The sequence below is a fragment of the Typha angustifolia genome, chromosome 9, assembly GCF_048772165.1.
Source record: "Typha angustifolia cultivar Huaian chromosome 9, ASM4877216v1, whole genome shotgun sequence".
Classification (NCBI taxonomy): domain Eukaryota; kingdom Viridiplantae; phylum Streptophyta; class Magnoliopsida; order Poales; family Typhaceae; genus Typha; species Typha angustifolia.
The window spans coordinates 11,527,881-11,549,943 of record NC_133247.1 but is presented as its reverse complement, the minus strand read 5'-3'; the positions used below and the strand labels follow the sequence as shown (position 1 = coordinate 11,549,943).

At 38.4% G+C, this 22,063-nt stretch overlaps 4 protein-coding genes across 4 annotated transcripts; 3 read left to right on the top strand and 1 right to left on the bottom strand.

Moving 5' to 3' along the window:
- The first annotated feature begins 181 nt into the window (after nucleotides 1-181).
- LOC140767188 (uncharacterized) lies at nucleotides 182-3,384 on the top strand. Its single transcript, XM_073107014.1, has 2 exons — nucleotides 182-341; nucleotides 2,891-3,384. Exon 2 carries the CDS (start codon nucleotides 2,919-2,921, stop codon nucleotides 3,207-3,209), a length of 291 nt encoding a protein of 96 aa, XP_072963115.1. The 5' UTR covers nucleotides 182-341; nucleotides 2,891-2,918; the 3' UTR covers nucleotides 3,210-3,384.
- Nucleotides 3,385-8,043: 4,659 nt separating this feature from the next.
- Nucleotides 8,044-11,824, top strand: LOC140767444 (putative disease resistance protein RGA3). Its single transcript, XM_073107359.1, has 2 exons — nucleotides 8,044-11,124; nucleotides 11,476-11,824. The coding sequence occupies exons 1-2, from the start codon at nucleotides 8,073-8,075 to the stop codon at nucleotides 11,538-11,540; spliced, it is 3,117 nt and encodes a 1,038-aa protein (XP_072963460.1). The 5' UTR covers nucleotides 8,044-8,072; the 3' UTR covers nucleotides 11,541-11,824.
- Nucleotides 11,825-13,936: 2,112 nt separating this feature from the next.
- On the top strand, nucleotides 13,937-18,164 carry LOC140767376 (putative disease resistance protein RGA4). Its single transcript, XM_073107254.1, has 2 exons — nucleotides 13,937-17,197; nucleotides 17,727-18,164. The coding sequence occupies exons 1-2, from the start codon at nucleotides 14,021-14,023 to the stop codon at nucleotides 17,751-17,753; spliced, it is 3,204 nt and encodes a 1,067-aa protein (XP_072963355.1). The 5' UTR covers nucleotides 13,937-14,020; the 3' UTR covers nucleotides 17,754-18,164.
- A 238-nt stretch (nucleotides 18,165-18,402) lies between these two features.
- On the bottom strand, nucleotides 18,403-21,645 carry LOC140767449 (tubby-like protein 4). Its single transcript, XM_073107366.1, has 9 exons — nucleotides 21,280-21,645; nucleotides 21,055-21,166; nucleotides 19,915-20,091; nucleotides 19,767-19,819; nucleotides 19,558-19,660; nucleotides 19,390-19,479; nucleotides 19,213-19,308; nucleotides 18,845-18,912; nucleotides 18,403-18,735 (listed from the first exon to the last, which is right to left on the bottom strand). Exons 1-9 carry the CDS (start codon nucleotides 21,612-21,614, stop codon nucleotides 18,660-18,662), a joined length of 1,110 nt encoding a protein of 369 aa, XP_072963467.1. The 5' UTR covers nucleotides 21,615-21,645; the 3' UTR covers nucleotides 18,403-18,659.
- Between the last annotated feature and the right edge of the window lie 418 nt (nucleotides 21,646-22,063).

Here is a 22,063-nt window from a genome sequence, read left to right as displayed (position 1 = left end):
TTTTGCTGATTTAAATAGGCAATTGAGAAGCTAAATGTGGTAATACTCGTTGCAATCTGTTCCCAAAATATCCAAAACCGCGTTTTCCGGCCGGACCCATCTCTCTCTCTCTCTCTCTCTCTCTCTCTCTCTCGTTCGATTCTTTCGAAGGCCACAAGTCCAGAGTGTGCACTAAGAATAGAATATATATAACTGCGAAACAAGTGACCTCTCTCTCTCTCTCTCTCTCTCTCGGAATTGCGAAACAAGATAGAATATATATTCAATCTTTCCTCTCAGGCGACGATAACACGGCGGCCTAAGAAGTTTATCCTTTGATTTATCCCCCTCCCACGCCGGTGGTACGTCATAGATTTCGAACCCTTCTTTCACTCATTGCTTAAATTTTTATTCTTTTTAGATTTTTTATTTATTTATTTATTTATTTTGTGTTCGATCTCAGATCTAAGAATCTGTGGCCATTGGTGCTTTCTATGTGAGATTTAGTGGAATTTCCTCAAGAAAGTAGGAAAATTTGGGCTCTCTGTTGTTGGGAATTTGGTTTTTTGGCGGAAATCAACCAGTGCCGTATTTAAAAATCCTATATATTTTTTTTCATTTTAGGGAGTGAGTTAACATTGTTTTACTGTGAGAGAATTTTCTGCGTGTGAAGTTTGTGGAACTTTATTGGATCAGCCTGTTAACCTTAAAAATATAACTATTGTTTGGAACCGATCATTAGGGCAGCTACACGTCTCCTGGATGGAAGCAATTAAACATCATCATTCATAGGCGCAAAAGGTAGTTAAGGACCTGAAGTAACCTGACACTTGTTGTAGTTTTCCTATGTGATTGTATTCCTGATAGTAAGGTAAGGCTCCAAAACAATGATACATTTTTCGGGTTATTCTCAACCTGAACATCTCAAGAAGCACATGGGCATACACACCCACAAAACTCAAGAAATTAGGTATTTAGTTCTTGGCTAAAGCAAAATCAGGTGATATGAGGTTGCCGTAACAGCTATAACCTATCAAATATGGTGTTGGATAGAAAGCTACTGAGGACAAATACATATATGGGATATGAATACAATACAGCAAGTACGCCGACATATATTAAAAAAATAAGGATACAATACGCCTAGGTTATGTAGCTCATATATATATATATATAGAGAGAGAGAGAGAGAGAACATATATGAATTAGTGAACATATAGGACGATCTTCTTTTAATCTATCATTCATAACAAAGAACTAGTATTATGTAGTATATTACTAACTAAAATGTAAGATAAACAAGCAATTCAATGTATAAATCAATTGGTTGTTGACTTATATGCTTAATTATCTCCTGCACATTGTACTTTTAAGATATCGCAAAGGTGAACAATTATATGGAGAGTATGAAGAAGGGAATCTTTTGAAATACTATTACCGGAGTAGTATTCCATTTGCAATAATGTTGTGTTACCATCAGTTTGTTTGCCTGTTTTGAAATGCTATTAACAGACTAGTTTACCATTTGTGTAAACTGTAAACCGTATGGTTGCGGTACTGCTATGTACCATCATTTTTTTTGTACATGACTTAAACAACAGTTTGCACACGTTACTGAATATGCAAATATGCATTTGTTAATAAACTAATTTTTATATTTGTATCCTGGAATATAGGCATCATAATAAAGATGTCACATCAGATGCAAATTATCCCTAATAAATAGAACTCCTTGCATAATTATGCGGTCATGAATAATAAGTGTCAAGGACAAGTCATGCTCTTCTCATCTAACTCATCTATTATTCTCATATATATTATGTAGTTACATGTCTTTTAGCATGGCTATACTTTGTGCGAATGTCTTTATTTTATAGCATGTTAACAAGATCTTTTACTCGCAAGCAAGAGCTTTGTAAATTATTTAGGAAATTGCTACAGAGATATATCAGAGAAAGTTAAACTGCAACAGTATGAGTCGGCCTGCTGGATGCAACTATGTGCATATTGAACCCGGAATAGCTTTTCTTTACAATCATGTTTAAGATGCATTATTGGAATATAAAGGGCTGGTTTCATAGTTAATGTAGCTAGTTACTACTTATTAACAAATGGTACAGTAGTAGCTATTCCTATTTTGTCCAGTGATTAACAATAGTTTATCCTTGATGGTTGGTTTTTTTCTGAAAGATTGACAAGAACATTGCGTAGGTTATCTCAATGTCTTAATGTAATTAGGTTTAGATATCTTAGGGGCAAATTGAATTTCTTATAGAAGGCTAATCTTTGTTGAAATCTGCTGAACCCAGTAGCATTCATGCAACAGCACTGGCATCTCCTCTGCTAATCCCAGTAGAGCACTCTTGTCTTCTTCCTTTGTCCCCTTGCACCCCTGTGTAACATAAAAACAGATTTTTAATGCTGTGAGTCATGCCTGCCATCTATTGCCCTTGTAACCATAGATGATACGCAAATTCTTCTCAAGCCAAACAATTCACAGATATGCCATTACCTATGCGTCACTATTATGCACTTGCTCTTTAATCTTCCCCGTTCTTCATCACAAGAATATGTTGAGCATATCCCTCTAACAACTTAATTTTATGCTTAAAACTCTTCCTGATTATGTGTTCAAAGGACGCATTTGCTCACTTATGAACTTAGTTACTGCAAATTAAAGTTTAACAGGAATTTGGTTGATGAGTTAGCCACTATATATTTGGTACCATTTATTACTTGTGCCTTTGCCCTTACCCAGCTTAATGAAGTTTATGAATTCAAACCATGTTCCCTCCTTGCATTGTGTACCAAAGAATGAGTATTTTTACATGCCATTCTTTTTAGTTTTTGAACATGCTAGTTTGCCTTCCCATGTCATACAAAATTGAGCTGCTTTTCCTTGTTGGTGCAGGATATAGACCAGTCTGCTTCGAACAAACATGGTACTTGATTCATTATCATCGCCTCACAGGAGATCTCAGAACACATTATTTTCACCATCATCCAAGAAGCAGTTGGGTCGTGATGAATTTGGCAGTTGGTCTACTCTTATCCAGCGGCACCGGTTCCTTCTCACTATGGTGGTATTATTAGCGTTTCTATGCACCATCTATTTGTACTTTGCGGTTACACTGGGGGTGACAGATTCCTGCTCGGGTCTATCAGAAGCTGAAAGGGCAATTTGCCTGGCAAAATCTTCTTTGCATAGGGGGAAATTGAAGTTCTTCTAATTGGAGATTTCCTAATTAATCTTGCCAAAAAAAAAGGAGGATGTCAAGGTTCAAAACACTGTGTCTAGATGCTATTATGATTCTCCATTATTCAAGAACATATAGATATTACTCCCAATGTATTCTCATGTGGTAATATTTATTCAAGTCTATATATTACTGCTTTTTGTGGTCATAGTATACTTCATTTTCAAAGTCTGGTGATCTATGGTAAATATTTTATATTTTTTTATCTTTAGAGTGAAGATTAGTTCCTTTTTTTATGTTTTGCATGAGACCCCTTATATTTATTGCATACAATAGTGAAGGTGAAGTTTTATTTAATGTTGCCTAAGGATTTTCTCATCTTGAAAAGACTAAATCCAGCCTTCTTAATATCATATACTACCAATAACAAAATTCCACATTGCTCATGCCATGAGTTCACTACACTTTGGGGTGTCAATTTTATTACTCTTACTTCATATGGATATGAAATGATCTTATATATTACTGTTGCTTTTAAATTTGGGTGCTACAAGTGATACTTTTCCAGATACTGCTGGGAAGTGATAATCATATTATTCTTCATGACAAAAATTAATGTTGCAGCTCATCAAACCTCTGATGAAAAAAGTTGGAGACAAGGATCAAACTTTGGCAAAGATGTAGCAGCTCATAGAACCTCCAACAAAGAGTTCAGTAACTCCATCCATCAAACCTCTGGCGAAGACATTGGAGACAAAGGATCAAAACTCTGGCGAAGATCTCATAGTTCATCGAACCTCCTACAAATCTCATTGAAACTTTAGCGAAGACATCAGAGACAAGGATCGATCTCCAGCAAAGATATCATAGCTCATCAAACCTCCCTCACATTATGTCATGTCCGTTGCCTCAATTATAGAATAAAGACATAATTATTGGAACTTGGGACATTTGCATAAAAAAAAAATTAAATTTTAGATAACAAGATTGGGCTTTTAGAAACTTAGTGCGTTTATTTTCTACACTAGATGTATAATTTTTTGTAACATGGTGTATAATTTATATACACACAAAAGCTCAATCCTATTATTACTAAAATTTAAGAACTTTTTGATGCAAATAGCCCCTCAAACTTAGGTAATCTCATTTTCTTTCTTTATAATCAATAGATACGTTCCCCTAACTGTGAAAAGGGCGTTCTTCTCTTATTTTCTTTAGAATGGACATTATATCGAGAGACACAACATATAAATTCAAGTTTAAAGGGTTCTATTAAGTCATTGAAGTAAGTCACAATAGAAGGTATATCATATTTCAGGTCCGTTAAAAATTGGTTCAAATTTAGTTTTCAACAAATTTCAGTATGTATCAGTATTTCTGTACTAGCGCATTCGAACGGGTCCTAGGGGCGTTCGAACGCGGCTTCCAGACAGAGAGCAGTGATGTAAGCATTCGTATGACCCAACCGCGTTCGAATGCAAATCCTAACTCAAGAGCAGCCTTTGATGCAGTCGTTCGAATGGCGTATTTGAACGCAAATCCAACCCGAGAGCAGCATTTGATGCAGGTGTTACAACGATCCCTTCAACGTTCCAATGCCTCTTTGGTTCTGCTATATTGTTATTGAACGCACCCCCGAGGGCATTCGAATGCGACACGAAAAAATTCCAAATCTGAACCTGCCTATAAATACTAAAGTATATTTTTAGGGTTTGATAGTTAGAAAAATATTTATGAGGGTTGAGCCACCATTATATTAAGAGTGATTAGAGTTATTAAACTCTTTGTAAGTGAGGGATTTGCATAAAGAAGATTGCTCCGCCCGTGGATGTAGGCACATTGCCAAACCACGTAAATATTGTCTCCGTTATTTTTATTTTAGAGATTGTTTGCATTAGGATGTTTAATCCGTGATTAGAACTTGTTTAGTGTTATTCTATCACCATTAACACCTCATTGGAGTCTTTTCCCAAACATTGCATTGGTTTTTATCAATATTCATATTTATCCTATTTGGAGGTGAAGATTTTGCTTCCGCTTCCTTCACCGTTTGAGTATTTACACAACAAGGCTTTTCATAGCTACAATGATCATCATTTATTTTAGTCTAGCCATCACTCTTACATATGGAGCTCATCTCTACTCCTCAATTTTCTGGCACAATTATAGTACCTGAAAATTTTAAATATATATATATATATATATATATAATTAAGTAATCAGTTTTAGAGGTATATTTTTTTCAAATGCTTAAAATGTATTAAAGTCAAACAAAAGCTCCATCCCCATTTCAACAATTGCTACTAAAAATTCATCAACATTTGGAAAAATATCACTAATTATTTGTTGTTTACTTATTTGTAAAACTTTTAATTGACGATCCAAAACGCCCGCCAAAAGCTCCATAAATGTCGCTATTTATTATATATATATATAATTGACAAAAATATGGATGTTGACTAACATCGACAAGACTTTAAGCAGCATTTTGTGAAATATTAGTGTTGATCTACAGTAGCATCAAAGGCCAAAGATCCGCACAAATCCGTCGACGACTTCTTGTATGGCATTTAATCTTATTTATATACATGAAGCCATGAAGGTTATCCATGCAAATGCAAACATCCATGGATTTTGAAGGGTGTATATAGAAATAAAAAACTTTGGAGGGGCGAACATGCAAAAAAAAAACCATGAATAGCATAACTCCGACTTCCACGTTCGGCAATGCCGATTTCCAAATACCTCCGTTCTTCCTTCCACACCTCTACAGAGTGTAAATAGCATCTTTCAAAATTAGTTGATCGTAGATCGTGTATGGTTGGTTAGCCTATCGGCTGCCAGGTTAGCTTCTCTTTAATTATGATTGATTATAGTATCATCAATAGTGAACCGTTTCCGATTTTGTATATATTCTCGGGCCCTTAACTTATAGTAAAGCCTTTCTCAAAGCACATGATTCTGCATTGCTAGGAGAAATAAAAAAGTTCGGAGGGGTGGACATGCAAAAATAAAATAAAACCATGAATAGTATAACTCCGACTTCTCCATTCTTTTTTTTCAAACAAAAAGGAAAATTCACGAGATACAAGACAAGGAGCCCAAAAAGTTGCAACCCGCCTTCCACACCTCTACAGAGTGTAAATAGCATCTTTACACAAAATTAAAGTGAACTCAGAAAAGTCTTCAAAAGTAGTCGACATAGATCGTGTATGGTTGATAAGCCTGTCGGCTGCCAGATTAGCTTCTCTGTAATTATGATTGATTATCGTATCATCAATAGTGAATAGCTTCCGATTTTGTATATATTCTCCGGCCCTTGGCTTATAGTAAAGCCTCTCTCAAAGCACATGATTCTGGCTTGCTAGGACTACCACAGTTATCCGACGCCTCTCCTGCTAATAAAATATTACAGTCAGAATCTCTGAATATCTAACCCCTCTCTCCGGCTTTTTCCGTCGTGTGGTCCAAACCATCACAATTAAGTTTAACCCAACCAAAATTAGGCGGGGTCCGACCAACAGTAGGTGGTGAGCGACGTGACATACCTGATACCTCCATTGCAATAATACCCATTGATCAATTATATATAAAAAAAAAAGGACGTATGATTGATAGATGCCATTAATTAATAAACTCCGACAATAAAGACAGTCTTTACGTCTGTCTCAAGGGACATCACCTCCTGCTGTGGAGCACCCCATCTCTTCTGGAAGGGTGACAAGCTCGTCGTAGCATGTCAACAACTCTACTTCTGTCGCTATGACACTCGTCGGAACGCCAACGTAGACACTGTCGTCGGCGGGACGTTATCGTCTCTTGCTGCTGGTCCCTCGCCGGCCGGCAGGAGTAGCTCGGTGGGACTTTCCTCGCGGCTCACTCGCTATTACGAATTCTATCTCCAGCTAGACGACCATATTATTTTAATGCAAAGAAGGTTTAATTAGACAAACAACAAGCTTTGGTGCCTGTTAACTATTGGCTTGTTCATTACTAATTAAAACTACGTCGTGAAGCTCGCAGGTAGGAATAAGCATCACAGAATCTTAAATAGTAACAAGTAAGTAACATCCAACGATGAGAAGTCAAAACATATCTATGGTTTGAAACAAAGAAAGAAGAAAAAGATACAGTGTGTGTATATATATATAAATTGTTGGAAAGAGAGTTCCTTACATGTTTATTATGTGTGCGGATTACATAAACCTATCTATGGTCTGAAACAAGCTCGAAGGGGTTTGTTTATATAGATGATTTAATTGTTACAAGTAACAAATCATCTATTGTCTTCGCATTAATTACTAGACTACAACAAGAGAGTTGTCTTACTTCCTTGGGATTCAAGTTCGCCGAGGCAAAAACAGTCTTCATTAGATCAAATCAAAGTATATTAGTAATCTTCTACATAGCTCAAATATGCACAGGATATATCCCTTTGAGTGGTTCAGCGGATTGTTCTCCATGCTTTGTCTTGCATGGATACAAGAAAGAAGAAAACTTACACAGCCAAAGAGATCTTCCACTAATGACAAATAAAACTAGCTTTTTTTTTCTCTTAATTAAGAAAAAGACCCACATTCCGAAGTCTTGCCCGTTCTCTTGCTGACGACTGTGACACAATATTCTAGACAAAAGGAATATAAGGTGGCTGTTGTTGGTTGGAAACCTTTTTAGATTATGCTTTACGTATCTCTCTTAGATTGTGTTTTCTCACAGTGTCGGAGCACGGAATTATAGAAGACTAGGAAGTAAAGTTCTAGCACTTTGGAGACAAAAATGGCTATGATCCTGGATGCTTTTGTTTCGATCTGTGCCAGCAGGCTTGCTACTCTGGTTGAGGAGCGAGTAGTCGTTGTGCTCGGGGTGAAGGATGAGCTCAAGAGGCTACAGAGAAGGATGGAGATGATCAAAAGCGTCCTCCAGTATGCTGAGAGGAAGAGGATCCAAGATCCGGCCATCGACAACTGGTTGAACGAGCTGAAGGACGTCATGTACGACGCTGATGACATCATCGACCTCTGCAGATACGAGGCTGCCAACCTATTGGAGGACCACGACCTACTACCATCCTCTTCGTCAAACCCACCGGTATGCTGTAAATTCCCCTTGCTCTCATCTTGCTTTACTGGTATGCGTGTGCGTCATGAGATTGGAGGCAGAATTGAAAGCCTCAATAATAGATTGGAGGAGATCCACAAGGACAAAGTAATGTTTAGCCTTAAGGATGGTGGATCCAATGACCCTCATATGACAAGGACGAGTGCTCGTATGACATCTCCACTTCTTGATGCCGATGTTGTGGGGGATGAGATCAAGACTGCTGCTGAGGAGCTGGTGAAGAGGGTAGTTAGCAGCAAGGAAGGGAAACGACAACATCAAATTTTTGCTATCATCGGTATGGGGGGCATAGGTAAGACCACACTTGCTCAGAAAGTATACAATGACCCTGCAATAAAAAACTACTTCTCTGTCATGGTATGGACGTGCGTATCGAAAAGCTATTCTGAGGTCGAGTTGTTGAAAGAGATCATTAGGAGCAGCGGGGGTGACTACGGACGGGCTGAAAGCATTGCAGAGCTCCATCAGAAACTAAGAGATGTTGTTGGTGGGAAGAGATTCCTCTTGGTGCTGGATGATGTTTGGCAATCAGAGGTGTGGAGTAATCTACTGCAAGTTCCGCTTCAAAATGGAGAAGGCAGTAAAAGGATCTTGATAACAACTAGAGACCGAAATGTTGCAAAGGGAATGGGGGCAGCACACATCCATGAGATGGAACAGTTGTCTATTGATTCTGGTTGGGAACTGCTAAGCAAGAGAGCTTATCTAGATAGGGAAGGAGATGTGCTGAGCTTGAGAGATGTAGGGATTCAACTAGTGAAGAAATGTGGGGGCCTTCCTCTGGCAATCAAGACTATTGCTGGGATCTTGGCCACAAAGGAACCAACTAAAAGAGAATGGGAAAAACTACTTGGAAACGATGCTTGGTCCATAAAAGAGCTTCCCGAAGAGCTCAGGGGAGCTTTATATTTGAGTTACGAGGATTTATCACCTGAGCTTAAACAGTGCTTCCTTTGCTTCTCTCTCTGTCCGGAGGATAAAGCAATAGATCGTAAAGATCTTATTAGCTTTTGGGTGGCTGAAGGATTTATTAAAGTAAGAGGACGTCATCAAATTATGGAAGATACAGCAGAAGAATATTATAATGAGTTAGTTAGAAGGAGTCTCCTACAACTAAAACCTGAATATCCTGACCAAAGCAGATGCACAATGCATGATCTTTTACGGTCTCTTGCTCAGTATTTGTCACAAAGCGAAAGTTTTTATGGAGATCCTCAGTTGTTAGATCCCACTGCTCTGTCAAAGATTCGCCGCCTGTCAATTGCAAAGGAAGGAGAAGTTGTTGTTATCCCTCCTAGCCTAGAAACAAAATATCTATGCTTGAGGACTTTGCTGCTTTTCAATAGTCCTCCTAAAGTCGAGAACGATTTGTTTATAAGACTTGCATATCTTCGAGTCTTAGTTCTTAACGGAGAAGGGATCGAGAGCATTCCAGATTCATTAGGAGATCTAATACATTTGAGGGTTCTAGATCTTGCTGATACTAGAATATCCAAGCTACCAGAATCACTTGGTCGCCTAACAAATCTACAGACTTTGGACTTAAAGCGTTGTAAGCAACTACAAGCCCTTCCAAGAGGTCTCACTCGGTTATGTAATTTAAGGTATCTTGACATCGGTGATACGCTTCTAAATTACGTGCCAGAAAGGATAGGGAGATTGCAATCACTTAATACCTTGGGAGGATTCGTAGTGGCTAGTGAATATGCGAATGGCAACATGCATGACGGTTGGGAGTTAAAAGAGCTAGAGTCTCTCAACCAGCTAAGATGGTTGCGTATAGTTAAGTTGGAGAGGGCAATAGATGGGGTCTTGCTTGAAAGGAAACACCACCTCAGAACGTTAGAGCTACGCTGCACACTACGAGCAAAGCAGGCTAGTCACCAATCATACTCTGAGGAAGAGACATATAAGATTGAAGAAATCTTTGAGAAATTATCCCCTCCCTCATGCTTAGAAAATCTCATCATTGATGGTTTCTTTGGTCGTCGATATCCCACCTACATGGCAACTTATCTTCCTAGTCTAACATCATTGAAGCTTTTGAATTGCATATCTTGTCCGCAACTTCCACCACTAGGCCAATTGCCACATTTAAGATCTCTTACAATTGAAGGGGCCTTATCAGTGGTAATGGTTGGCCTAGAATTCCTTGGCAATAGGGTGAGGATGGGCTTAGCTATAGCAACCGTCTTTCCCAAGCTTGAATTCCTCTCCTTAGAGAAAATGCCTAATTGGGAAGAGTGGTCCTTAGGCGAAGAAATTGAAGAGGGAGCTCAATCATTGTTGCCTCGTCTGAAGAAGTTAAATCTTATAAACTGTCCAAAGCTACGAGCTCTCCCAGAACAACTGAAGCGTGCGACTATGCTGCAAACATTACACATAGAAAGAGCTCACAGCCTGAGAGCAGTAGAGAACCTCCCTTCCCTAACACAGTGGCTTCGGATCATTGAAAGCAACAACATAGAAAGGGTCTCAAATCTTCCTCAGCTGAGAGAGTTCATCCTGGAGCGATTACCTTCTTTGAGTTGCGTCCAGAATTTAGATGCGTTGCAATTCTTGTATCTAGAAGATGAATCGATGGAGGGCCTTCCTGAGTGGATGTCAGGACTGCTCCAGCAGCGACAACACCTTCACGATGACGACCTCAAATTTGAAATGAAGTGCAATATTCGTGTGCTTGAGAGATGTCAAGTGGGACGACAAGATTGGCCCATCATCCAGCAGTTTCCAAAGGTCCGTGCCAACACAGTCGATAGAAGTGCTTACCTGGAGTATACCAAACTACCCTTCACCTGCAACACTAACCTTCCGGAGCTCAGAGGCAGAGGTCTGGCTTACTCCTCTGTGTTATAACTCTTTCTTTTTCCCATTCTCTGCATGGGCATGTCTCATGCCTGTCCAAGTTTGAGGCTTAACTAGATTTTCTTCTTAATTATGTGATAGATTTAGGTGACAGGAAAGCATATCCATTTGGGTGTCACCAACTTGTAGCTAATCCATTGTGATAATTAACTCATGGTGATTAAATAATGACCAAAATGTTCTCCTTGTTCCTCCCATTGTCTAAGGCTTCCATAATTTAATTTATGTCTTACTAAAAGTTTTGTGGCTTTTATCCTGCAATGCGTTTTCTGTTCTAGATGTGCTTAACTTTTCCTTCTTCTTTTTCATTAAGCAGAGCGAGTGACAAATTATGTTCTAAAATCCTTCGAGGGAGGTGCTAGATCAAAGGCTAATCATTGATTGGTGTAACCCATCTACCATCTTCTATGCCAATGTTTAAATATACGTATGCAATTGTGAGCACTACAATTAAAAGAAGAAGAAGAAGAAGAAGAAGAAGAAGAAGAAGAAGAAGAAGATTGCTAAGAAGGATGGTTCTATGAGAAGTGAAAATCCCACATCTCATGTGATCACAACAAGAGTCAATTGTCATTGTCTATACAAAAATAATTGCCTCACTTTGATATATGCTTTTTAGGTTGAACATACTCGAGGTTGATGCATTGTAATCCTTTCTTTTGTTACTAGTGCCATGTATCTTGTAACATTGTCTATTATATTTGTATTGCTTACTTACTATTGGAGTGGATATGATATGTAAAGCCTTTGCTCATATTCCAGGTCCTACTAGGCTTTAACCTCTTATTCCTATTGCATTTGGAGATAAACACAAAAGAATAACTCTTATAGTATTTGTTCCAACTATAGCAAACCTAGGAAACCCTTTTCCTAAGCCTATTTGCATTCAAGCTTCAATTGCAACAATCTCCTACTTGATGTTTGTATCCAAAATCAACTTGAGAAACTTTGAAGAGATATCTTGCTACCGTCGTAGATGCCAAGGTTCCACTAATCTTTAGCGATGCAAAAGATTGACCAAATCAAAGCTATGCTTGAACTTTTTCGTTGTCACCGGCTTTGTAGGCACATCCATTGTATTATCTTTTGTGTTTACTTTAACTAAATCTATCTTGCTTTCCTCAATCCATCCTAATGACATGATACCAATCCTAGTTTATTGATTATGTCAACCACAAAACCTCCTTGATCGCTTTCACTATCGCCATGTGCTTTGCTTCAGTTATGGATAACCCAAGAGTTATACTAAAGCATATCTTCACCACGACTTAAGCAAGTAATTAACATAATATCAACATAAAATTATCAAAATAATAAAGGAGCCATCGTGAAGCATCTTATAATAAGCACAACTATCATACTTGCTTCTCACATTATAAAAACATATCAGCAAGGAATCAAATCTCCTATACCATTGTCTAATAGATTGTTTTAGACAGTAGAAATTTGTTTAGCTTGGTTTCTTTACCTTGCTCCTTCAATCCTTCCGTTGCTCCATGTATATGCCCTCTTCAATCTCACTAGAAAGAAAGTCAATCTTTGCATCCAAACATTCAAGCTCCATGTCTCACATCGCCTTAATTGATGTATGCTTCACCATAGGAGAAAATATTTCTTTGTAATCAAACACCATCCTCTAGTTTGTAAGCCGTTACTACAAGACGAGCTCTGTACTTTGATCCTTCGTTATCTTAAATTCTTTCACCCTATTTGATCCACTTGCAACCAATTATTCTTTATTCTATCTTTTTGCACAAGTTCCCAAGTGTGGTTCTTGTAATCAAAATAAAATGTGTTTTCATTATCCATGATTGCAAACGCCAACATATCCTCAAAACCATGCCTCCTACCTAATGTTTTGTAGCCTAGAATTCCTAAGCAATAGAATTCCTCAGCAATGAGTTAAATGTCTTTCTTTCCCAAGCTAGAAGTTCTATACTTTGAGAAAATGCCTATCAGGAAAGTCTTGTCCTTGCTCTTGCTAACAACTACCCTTGGGCTATAAACACTTCAACCCCAAACAATATAAATGAAGTTTTATGTACTCTAGGATTTTTAAAACCTGCTGTTAGAGTCCTATTTTGAATTAAAAACCATGGGAAAACATATACATATATATATATATATAAACCTCCACATTTGATAGAGTCCTAGTAGAATATCACACGCCATGGTTTAGATTAATAAAAACCTCTTGCTCTTTCTGCGACCCAATTATATAAAAGATATTGCGAGAATAATAATGAAAAAGAAAAATCTATAATATTACAAAAATGAAAGAACTAGAGCCTGTGAATGTAGAAAGTAATACAAAATGATGATGTTGATATGTGGTCGTTGCATAATTTTATGAAACAACTGCTGCCAGTGAGGTTTGCATAATTTTAACTCCATGGAGACATTTCTGATCTGTTGCTCGATCAACTGGTGTGGAACCTTGGTCTTTTTTATTTACCACCTTGGTTCAAAGCTTGCGTATATTTGTTGCTCTAGATGCAATGTTAAGTGCCATATATAGGTTAAATCTTGATTCATTTCACCACAACTTTGCATGGTTTGATAAGCAAAAGAACCTCCATTGACTTCAGAATTTAATGTTAGTTTTCTTTTCTTTTTTTCCCTATCCCACCTTCCCATCCTGCAATATAAGGATTTTTCTATCCTTTAATTTAGTCAATACAGCTGCCTCCAAATTTTTAATTTTGAAGACAGCCAGCTTTTGCGTCCTTGTTCCAGTCTCACCGTTGATTTCAGAAATAATTGAGGTTCAAGTCCTGGAGGAAGTTTCTGAGCTTTGAAACTTGAGAAGAGAAGAAGAAGAAGAAGAAGAAGTTATTGAGCTCTTTTGGAGAAGAGAAGAAATGGCGATGGTCCTGGATGCTTTTGTTTCCAGTTGCGCCAGTAGGCTTGGCACTCTAGTTGAGGAGCAAGTAGTCCTTGTACTCGGGGTGAAGGATGAGCTTAAGAGGCTGCAGAGAAGGATGGAGAGGATCAAAGGAGTCCTCCAGTATGCGGAGAAGCGGAGGATCCAAGAACCGGCCATCAACACTTGGCTGAACGAGCTGAAGGACGTCATGTACGACGCTGATGATATCATCGACCTCTGCAGATATGAGGCTGCCAACCTACTGATGGATCAACCATCATCCTCTTCGTCAAACCCACCGGTATGCTGTAAATTCCCCTTGCTCTCATCTTGCTTTACTGGTATGCGTGTGCGTCATGAGATTGGAGGCAGAATTAAAAGCCTCAATAATAGATTGGAGGAGATCCACAAGGACAAAGTAATGTTTAGCCTTAAGGATGCCGGATCCAATGACCCTCATGTGACAACGGCGGCTAGTGCTCGTATGACATCTCCACTTCTTGATGCCGACGTTGTGGGGGATGAGATCAAAGCTGCTGCTGCGGAGCTGGTGGAGATGATAGTTAGCAGCAAGGAAGGAAAAGAACATCAAGTTTTTGCCATTGTCGGTATGGGGGGCATAGGTAAGACCACACTTGCTCAGAAAGTATACGAGGACGCTGCAAAAAGAAACTACTTCTCTGTCATGGTATGGACATGCGTCTCTCAAAGCTACTCAGAGATCGAGTTGTTAAAAGAGATCATCAGGAGTAGCGGAGGTGACTACGGACGGGCGAAAAGCGTTGCAGAACTCCATCAGAAACTAAGAGCCGTCGTCGCTGGGAAACGAATCTTTCTTGTGCTAGATGATGTCTGGCAGTCAGATGTATGGACTAATTTACTCCGAGTTCCCCTTCAAAGCGAACAAGGCAGTGGAAGGATCTTGATAACAACTAGAAACCAAAATGTTGCAAAGGAAATGGGAGCAGTACACATCCATGAGGTGGCCCAATTGTCTATTAATTCTGGTTGGGAACTACTACGCAAGAGAGCTTATCTAGATAGGGAAGATGATGTGCTCAGCTTGAGAGATGTTGGGATTCAGATTGTGAGGAAATGTGGGCATCTTCCTCTGGCAATCAAGATGGTTGCTGGCATCTTAGCTACAAAGGAACCAAATAAAGGAGAATGGGAACAACTACTTAAAAGCGATGCCTGGTCCATAAAAGGGCTTCCCGAAGAACTCCAGGGAGCTCTATACCTGAGCTACGATGTCTTGTCCCCAGAGCTTAAGCAGTGCTTTCTCTACTGCTCCCTTTATCCAGAGGATAAACTAATGCAGCGTGATGATCTTGTTAGGTTCTGGATTGCTGAAGGATTTATTAAAATAGGAGGAGAAGATCAAATTATAGAAGCTACAGCAGAAGATTATTATAATGAGTTAGTCAGAAGGAGCCTCCTACAACTAGATCTTCATTTCAGCATTACTGGAAAGGTATGCAAAATGCACGATCTTTTACGATCTCTTGCTCTGCATTTGTCACAAAGCGAAAGTTTTTACGGAGACCCTGAATCGTTAAATCCCATCGCTCTATCTAAGATTCGTCGCCTGTCAATTGCAAATAAAGGAGAGCCCATTGTTATCCCTCTTGGTCTAGAAACAGAACGACTATGCTTGAGGGCCTTGCTGCTTTTTGATGGCCCTTCTAGAGTTGAGAATGATTTGTTTACAAGATTTGCATATCTCCGGGTCTTAGTTCTTAAAGGTATTGAGAGTATGCCTGATTCTTTGGGAAATCTAATACATTTGAGGGTGCTTGATCTTGCATCCACAAGAATATCTGAGCTACCAAATTCACTTGATCGCCTAACTAACCTACAGAGTTTGAACTTAACAGATTGTAAGCAATTGCATGCCCTTCCAAGTGGTCTCACTCAATTATGTAATCTGCGATATCTTGGCATCAGTAATATGTCACTAAATAATGTGCCAAAAGGGATAGGGAGATTGCAATCACTTACCAACTTGGAAGGATTTATAGTGGCCGGTGAATGTGGTACCGGTGAAATGCAAGACGGTTGGGAGTTGAAAGAGGTAGAGTCTCTCGATCAGCTAAGAGAACTATCTATAGTTAAGTTGGAGAGGGCAACAGATGGAGTCATGCTTGACAAGAAACATCATCTTAGAACATTAGAACTACGCTGGACACCACAGGCAAAACGGGTTGGTCAGTGGTCATACTCTGAGGAGGAGACAAACAAAATTGAGGAAATTTTTGAGAAATTGTCCCCTCCCCCTTGCTTAGAAATTCTCACCGTTGATGGTTTCTTTGGTCGCCGATATCCCATCTACATGGCAACTTCTCTTTCTAGTCTAATATCATTGCAACTTTTGAATTGCATATATTGTCCGCACCTTCCCCCGCTCGGCCAATTGCTACATTTAAAATATCTTAGAATTGTTAATGCATCAGCAGTGGTAACCATCAGCCAAGAATTCCTCGGCAATCGGTTAAATGCCTTTCCCAAGCTCGAACTTCTATACTTTGAGAAAATGCCAAACTGGGAAGAGTGGTCCTTGGGTGAAAAAATTGAAGAGGAAGAGGAGGGAGCTCTACCATTGATGCTTCGTCTTCAAAAGTTGGCTCTTACAGACTGTCCAAAGCTAAGAGCTCTTCCAGAACGGTTGAAGCACGCGACTATGTTGCAAACCTTGCACATAGAAGGAGCTCGCAGCTTGAGAGCAGTACAGAACCTCCCTTCCCAAACTCAGTGGCTTCAGATCGTTGACAGCAATAGTATAGAAACAGTCTCAAATCTTCCGCAACTAAGAAGACTTCGTGTGATTCATTCACCTGCTCTAAGTTGTGTCCAGAATTTGGATGCGCTGCAATTCTTGTTTCTACTTAATGTATCCATGGAGTGTCTTCCCGACTGGGTGTCGCGATTGCTACAGAAGCGACAACGCCACCTTCATGATCACGACCTCGAATTAGAAATGGTCTGCAATATCCGTGTGCTCGAGAGATGCCAGGTGAGACGCCAAGATTGGCCCATCATCCAGCAGTTCTCCAAGGTCCGTGCTTTCACAATCGATGGAATCGCTTATCTGGAGTACACCAAACAACCCTTCACCTACAACACCAACAACCCTTCGCCTACAACACCAACCTACCGGAGCTCAGAGCCAGAGGTCTGTTTACTCCTCTCTCTCTCTCTCTATCTCTCTCTTCTTTCTTTCCATTCTCTGCATGGATATGTCTCCCGCCAGTCCAAGTTTGAGTCTTAACTGGATTTAGCTGTTATACGTATACATTTTAACTTTCTTTTTTTCATTGTTTTGTCCTAGCTATTTCATCTAAATTTAAGTACGTAGTATCTTTTATGCTAATATTTAAAGATCACAGAAGCCAAAAGTTTAATCTGAATACTGCTGAAATATATCTATGCAATCGAAGCTTGTTATGCTTATCAATATTCTTAGAAAGCTATCCATAGCTGTTGATCTTTCTTGTTATTGATTTCCACGCACTTAATCAACAAAGAGAGTTTTGAAAATGAAATACGTATTATCAAAGAGTAGACCTTAATCTTTTGGATTAACCAACAATATTTATTAACTATAGATGACTACAGATGGAGCATGTTTGATATCATTTGATCAACGCATATAGTTATTTCGGTTCTTAATATAATCTGTAACTAATTTTTGCATGGATAAGAAAAAGGAAAAGGAAAAGGAAAAGTAGCAGCAGCTGAAGGATAAATGCAAGAAGAAAGGAGAGGAGTGGAACAAGTGGAGAAGACTCAAAAGAGGAGGATAGGAAATAACAAATTGGAACAATTCATGGTGTAAAATTATTGCCTTGCCAAGAAGGATGGATGTCTGAAAAGTGAAATCCTGCATATATCTCATGTCACACAACAAGTCAATTGTCATTGTCTTTACTAAAATAATTACCTCACTTTGATATATCCAGAGGTAATTTGTTCTTCTTCCACAAAACTTTGATATAATCCAGCCATTTATTACCAGTGGCATGTATCTTGTAACATTTTCCATTATCTTTGTATTCCTTGTTTGTATTGCTTACTATTGGAGTGGATATGACATGTAAAGCATTTGTTTGCAACTTCTTTTAATTACTATACGACTCCTATGACTACTGCTGCTGCAGTTATCTGTCAACTTAAAATATACTAATGTTTGTTTTTATGATAAATGTTACCTGTATTTTGTTTTAAGTACATCTTAGATTGCAAATCCTTCTTTCACTCATTTACTACATATATTTTGATTCTTTTTAGTTTGTTGTTTGCGTTAGATTTCAGATCTAAGAATTGCATTCGATCTCAGATCCACCAGCTACGTATTAAAAATCATAGATTTATCAATATTGTTTTGCTATGACAGAATTCTACAAGCTTCTCAAGCATAACCATGTCTCAATGTCTCATAAAACTACTATTTTGATATAAAAAAAGAATAGAAAAGATTCAAATTTTTGGATGAGAATGCTAGCCTTCCCTTTGTCAATTACTACACTTAACTAACTATTACAATCGTTATCAGTTACCAAAAAATGAATCAAACGGCAAACAACAGTAAGTTAGCCGTCGTTTTACACATAGTTGAACAGCTAGAGGGTTGAAATTTACAGCGAGCAACAAAGCTTGGAGTCAATGGATGCTAAGCATAAGCAAAATGCATGATAGCCAGTCAAAGGATATCTGCAAATATGTAGATTTATCAAGAAACATTCTAAATAGAAACATAATTTCTCTTCTCTTCTGATGGTCAATGGATGCTAAGCATAAGCAAAATGCATTGATTGTTTACCTGAAGTCCATTACATACTTTGACTTTCCTATTCTTCCGAGCTGTAAGATTGTTTGTCTTCCTTTCTCCTGTTTGACATAAGAAAAGATATTGATACATAACCAACAATTTATTTTTATCAGTGAAAAAGTTGTCATATTATATTTGAATGTTTTAAGTGTTCTTTCGATGCACTTGCAAACATTCTCAATATTTTTCATGCAAAATGCCCTTCATTTCCAGGAACATTTTAATAAAAAATAAGAAAGAATAAACAAAATTGTTATGCTGTAGTCTAGTTTGAAAGCCAATACTCAGATAAAAATTTAAAGAAAACTCTTTGAATCATTGTCTCAGCACTGATAGAAGAAAAGATACTAATATACTACCTCCATTGTCAGCTGAAAATTCTTCACTGATGTCTGCACTTTGTGGCCTGCTCTTCCTGCCCTTTCTCTGAAATCTAGTTCATAACGCTTAGTTACCTGATAAAATATGAATTAAATTTCCATCTTTTGTAATTAGATTACAGATCACTAATCCATCTTTCTTCTGAATTTGCTTACATGATTGTAGTATGGGACCCTTGAAAAGAGCTGGTGGGATCTATTCCTCTTTTCCTCCCAGTCTTTCGGAAGTCCATTGATGTGTTGAATCTGTAATGCTCATTATGTAACACCAGAAAAGAATGCATTCATATAACATTTCTACAATTGAACCAGTCTCAGTTTCACCTGAGTAGTGTTTGTGTTCTTTATCTGCATGGATTGTTGCTTGGGTATCCATGCTCTTATGCTTCTAAAACTCCCTGTAAGAGTAGTTATGGTAGGAATAAACCTGCCACAAGTTGAATACGATCTCATGAACATAATGAAACCTTTTTTACAGAGATAGAATTGTCTGTGTCTGTCTGATGAGAAAGGTATAAGAATAATTATCTTACACTGCAACACCGAGAAGTCGCTTCGAGTGATTCTTCGACGAATCAAGATGCCCCTACAATCATCAAAGATTTCCTCAGTCATCTAATTGAAGCACCACAATGAATGCTTCTAACTCTATTTTATCAAACAAAGTCTTTTTAGTTAAACCTGATCCCATATTTGGTACTTTGACCCCATGAGATTAGCTGACATAGTCCCCAAGAAACTCTCATCTGAGGTAGAAAATATCCCTTGTGGATTCTGAGCTATGATGAACTCTGATCTTCCCTTCCTCCTCCTATGCCGCGCAACTGCGAGTTTTCGATCTTGCCGGCCCTGACCCTCCTGTTAAATAGTTACTAGTTATTAAAAACTAAATGACAGCCAAGTTCACTGGAGGTTGCTCAAAGTGCTTGAAGCAAAATTTTAGTATAAATTAAGGTGGCTTCTCCATTATCAAGTAGTGTAAGATGATAATTTCATCCATAATTTCCTCGCCATTTTATTATCCAAATATTACTGAACTTGAGCATGAAAACTATAAGCTAAGATTTAAACAACAGAATGGCAACCAAGTTCACTGGAGGTTGCTCAAACTTCTTGAAGCAAAATTTTAGTATAAATTAAGGTGGCTTCTCCATTATCAAGTAGTGTAAGATGATAATTTCATCCATAATTTCCTCGCCACTTTATTATCCAAATATTACTGAACTTGAACATGAAAACTATAAGCTAAGAGTTAAAACAACAGAATGGCAACCAAATTCACTGGAGGTTGCTCAAACTTCTTGAAGCAAAATTTTAGTATAAATTAAAGTGGCTTCTCCATTATCAAGTAGTGTAAAATGATAATTTCATCCATAATTTCCTCACCACTTTATTATCCAAATATTACTGAACTTGAACATGAAAAGTATAAGCTAAGAGTTAAACAACAGAATGGCAACCAAGTTCACTGGAGGTTGCTCAAACTTCTTGAAGCAAAATTTTAGTAGAAATTAAGGTGGCTTCTCCATTATTAAGTAGTGTAAGATGATAATTTCATCCAAAATTTCCTCACCACTTTATTATCCAAATGTTACTGAACTTGAACATGGAATCTATAAGTTAAGAATTAAACTACAGAATACTGAACACAAGTGTTTCCTGCACACTTAAAACAAAACATTGCAATGCTATGTGATGTGATGTCTTGGCAAAATATCAAACTTAAAACTCGGTTGTTGTAATAAGAATTGCATATGATTTCCAAGGATGGTAGTAATAAGAATGCATAATATTATGACATTGGTATAGTATTTCTCTTACATTGGTATAAAGAGAATAGATAGCCACCCCACGAATCTCATTTGATTTCTCCTTGGCTATAATGCAAGTACACCTCCCTACGTCCAAAGGAAGAGGCCTGCACAACAATGACCTGAAACAACCAAACAATTATACTCCACTCCATTAAAATTCCAAAGTGTACACTAAACATCTAGCCCAATTTAATCCCAAGAATAGAAAATGAGGAGAACCAGAATCATGAACCTATTGGGGAGAGTAGACCAGGAAGAAGCCGGCGCAGACTCCGAATCGGAGAACTCCCAGACGTCGGACGACGACGACGAAGGAAGTGGGTCCCAAGAACTCTTGAATGCCACTTTGTTGAGGTTGGTCTTGCCCAAATTGGATTGCAGCAGCTTCTTCCCCTTCCAAGGAGCAGAGGCAAAGACATGGCCATTGCCGCAGCCGGTCGGCGCGACCGAGATGACCAAATTCTCCTTATCCGCAGTTGGGTCAAGATTGGGGTGTTGGTGAGGAGGTGAAGGGGTGGAAGAATTGGAGTTGTGAGGAAGTAGAGGAGTTCTCTTAAGACCAGTCATTGGTGAAGTGTGTAGTAGTAAGTATATTGAGAACAAATACTCGGCCTGGCTACCTTCTTATTCTACTGAGCTTGGATTTCAAATTTGAATTGGGTGCATTGGAAATCGTGCTTGATCCGATGTTTTCAACGGTCATATTTCTCGGGAATTGGATGGGTTTTGGACTTCTTTTTGATGGTTTATTGGTGGGTAGCAGGGCGGGAAGAGGGCTTCTATTTGAATAGTGGTGTGGTGTGCCGCGGAGCACCGTAATTCTCCGGCCTGCTGAAAAAGGAGGTGATGAGGGGATTGGGGTTTATACTTTTATTGGATAGTAGTCGTAGGGTATCGGATAGAGTAGAATGAAGCAGAGGTATAAGTTAGTGGGTTTGTATTAAACTAATTAATAGAGTTGGAGTAACGCAGACGCATCAATAAATTGTGATTAGCTTTTTTATATGATGTGAGTT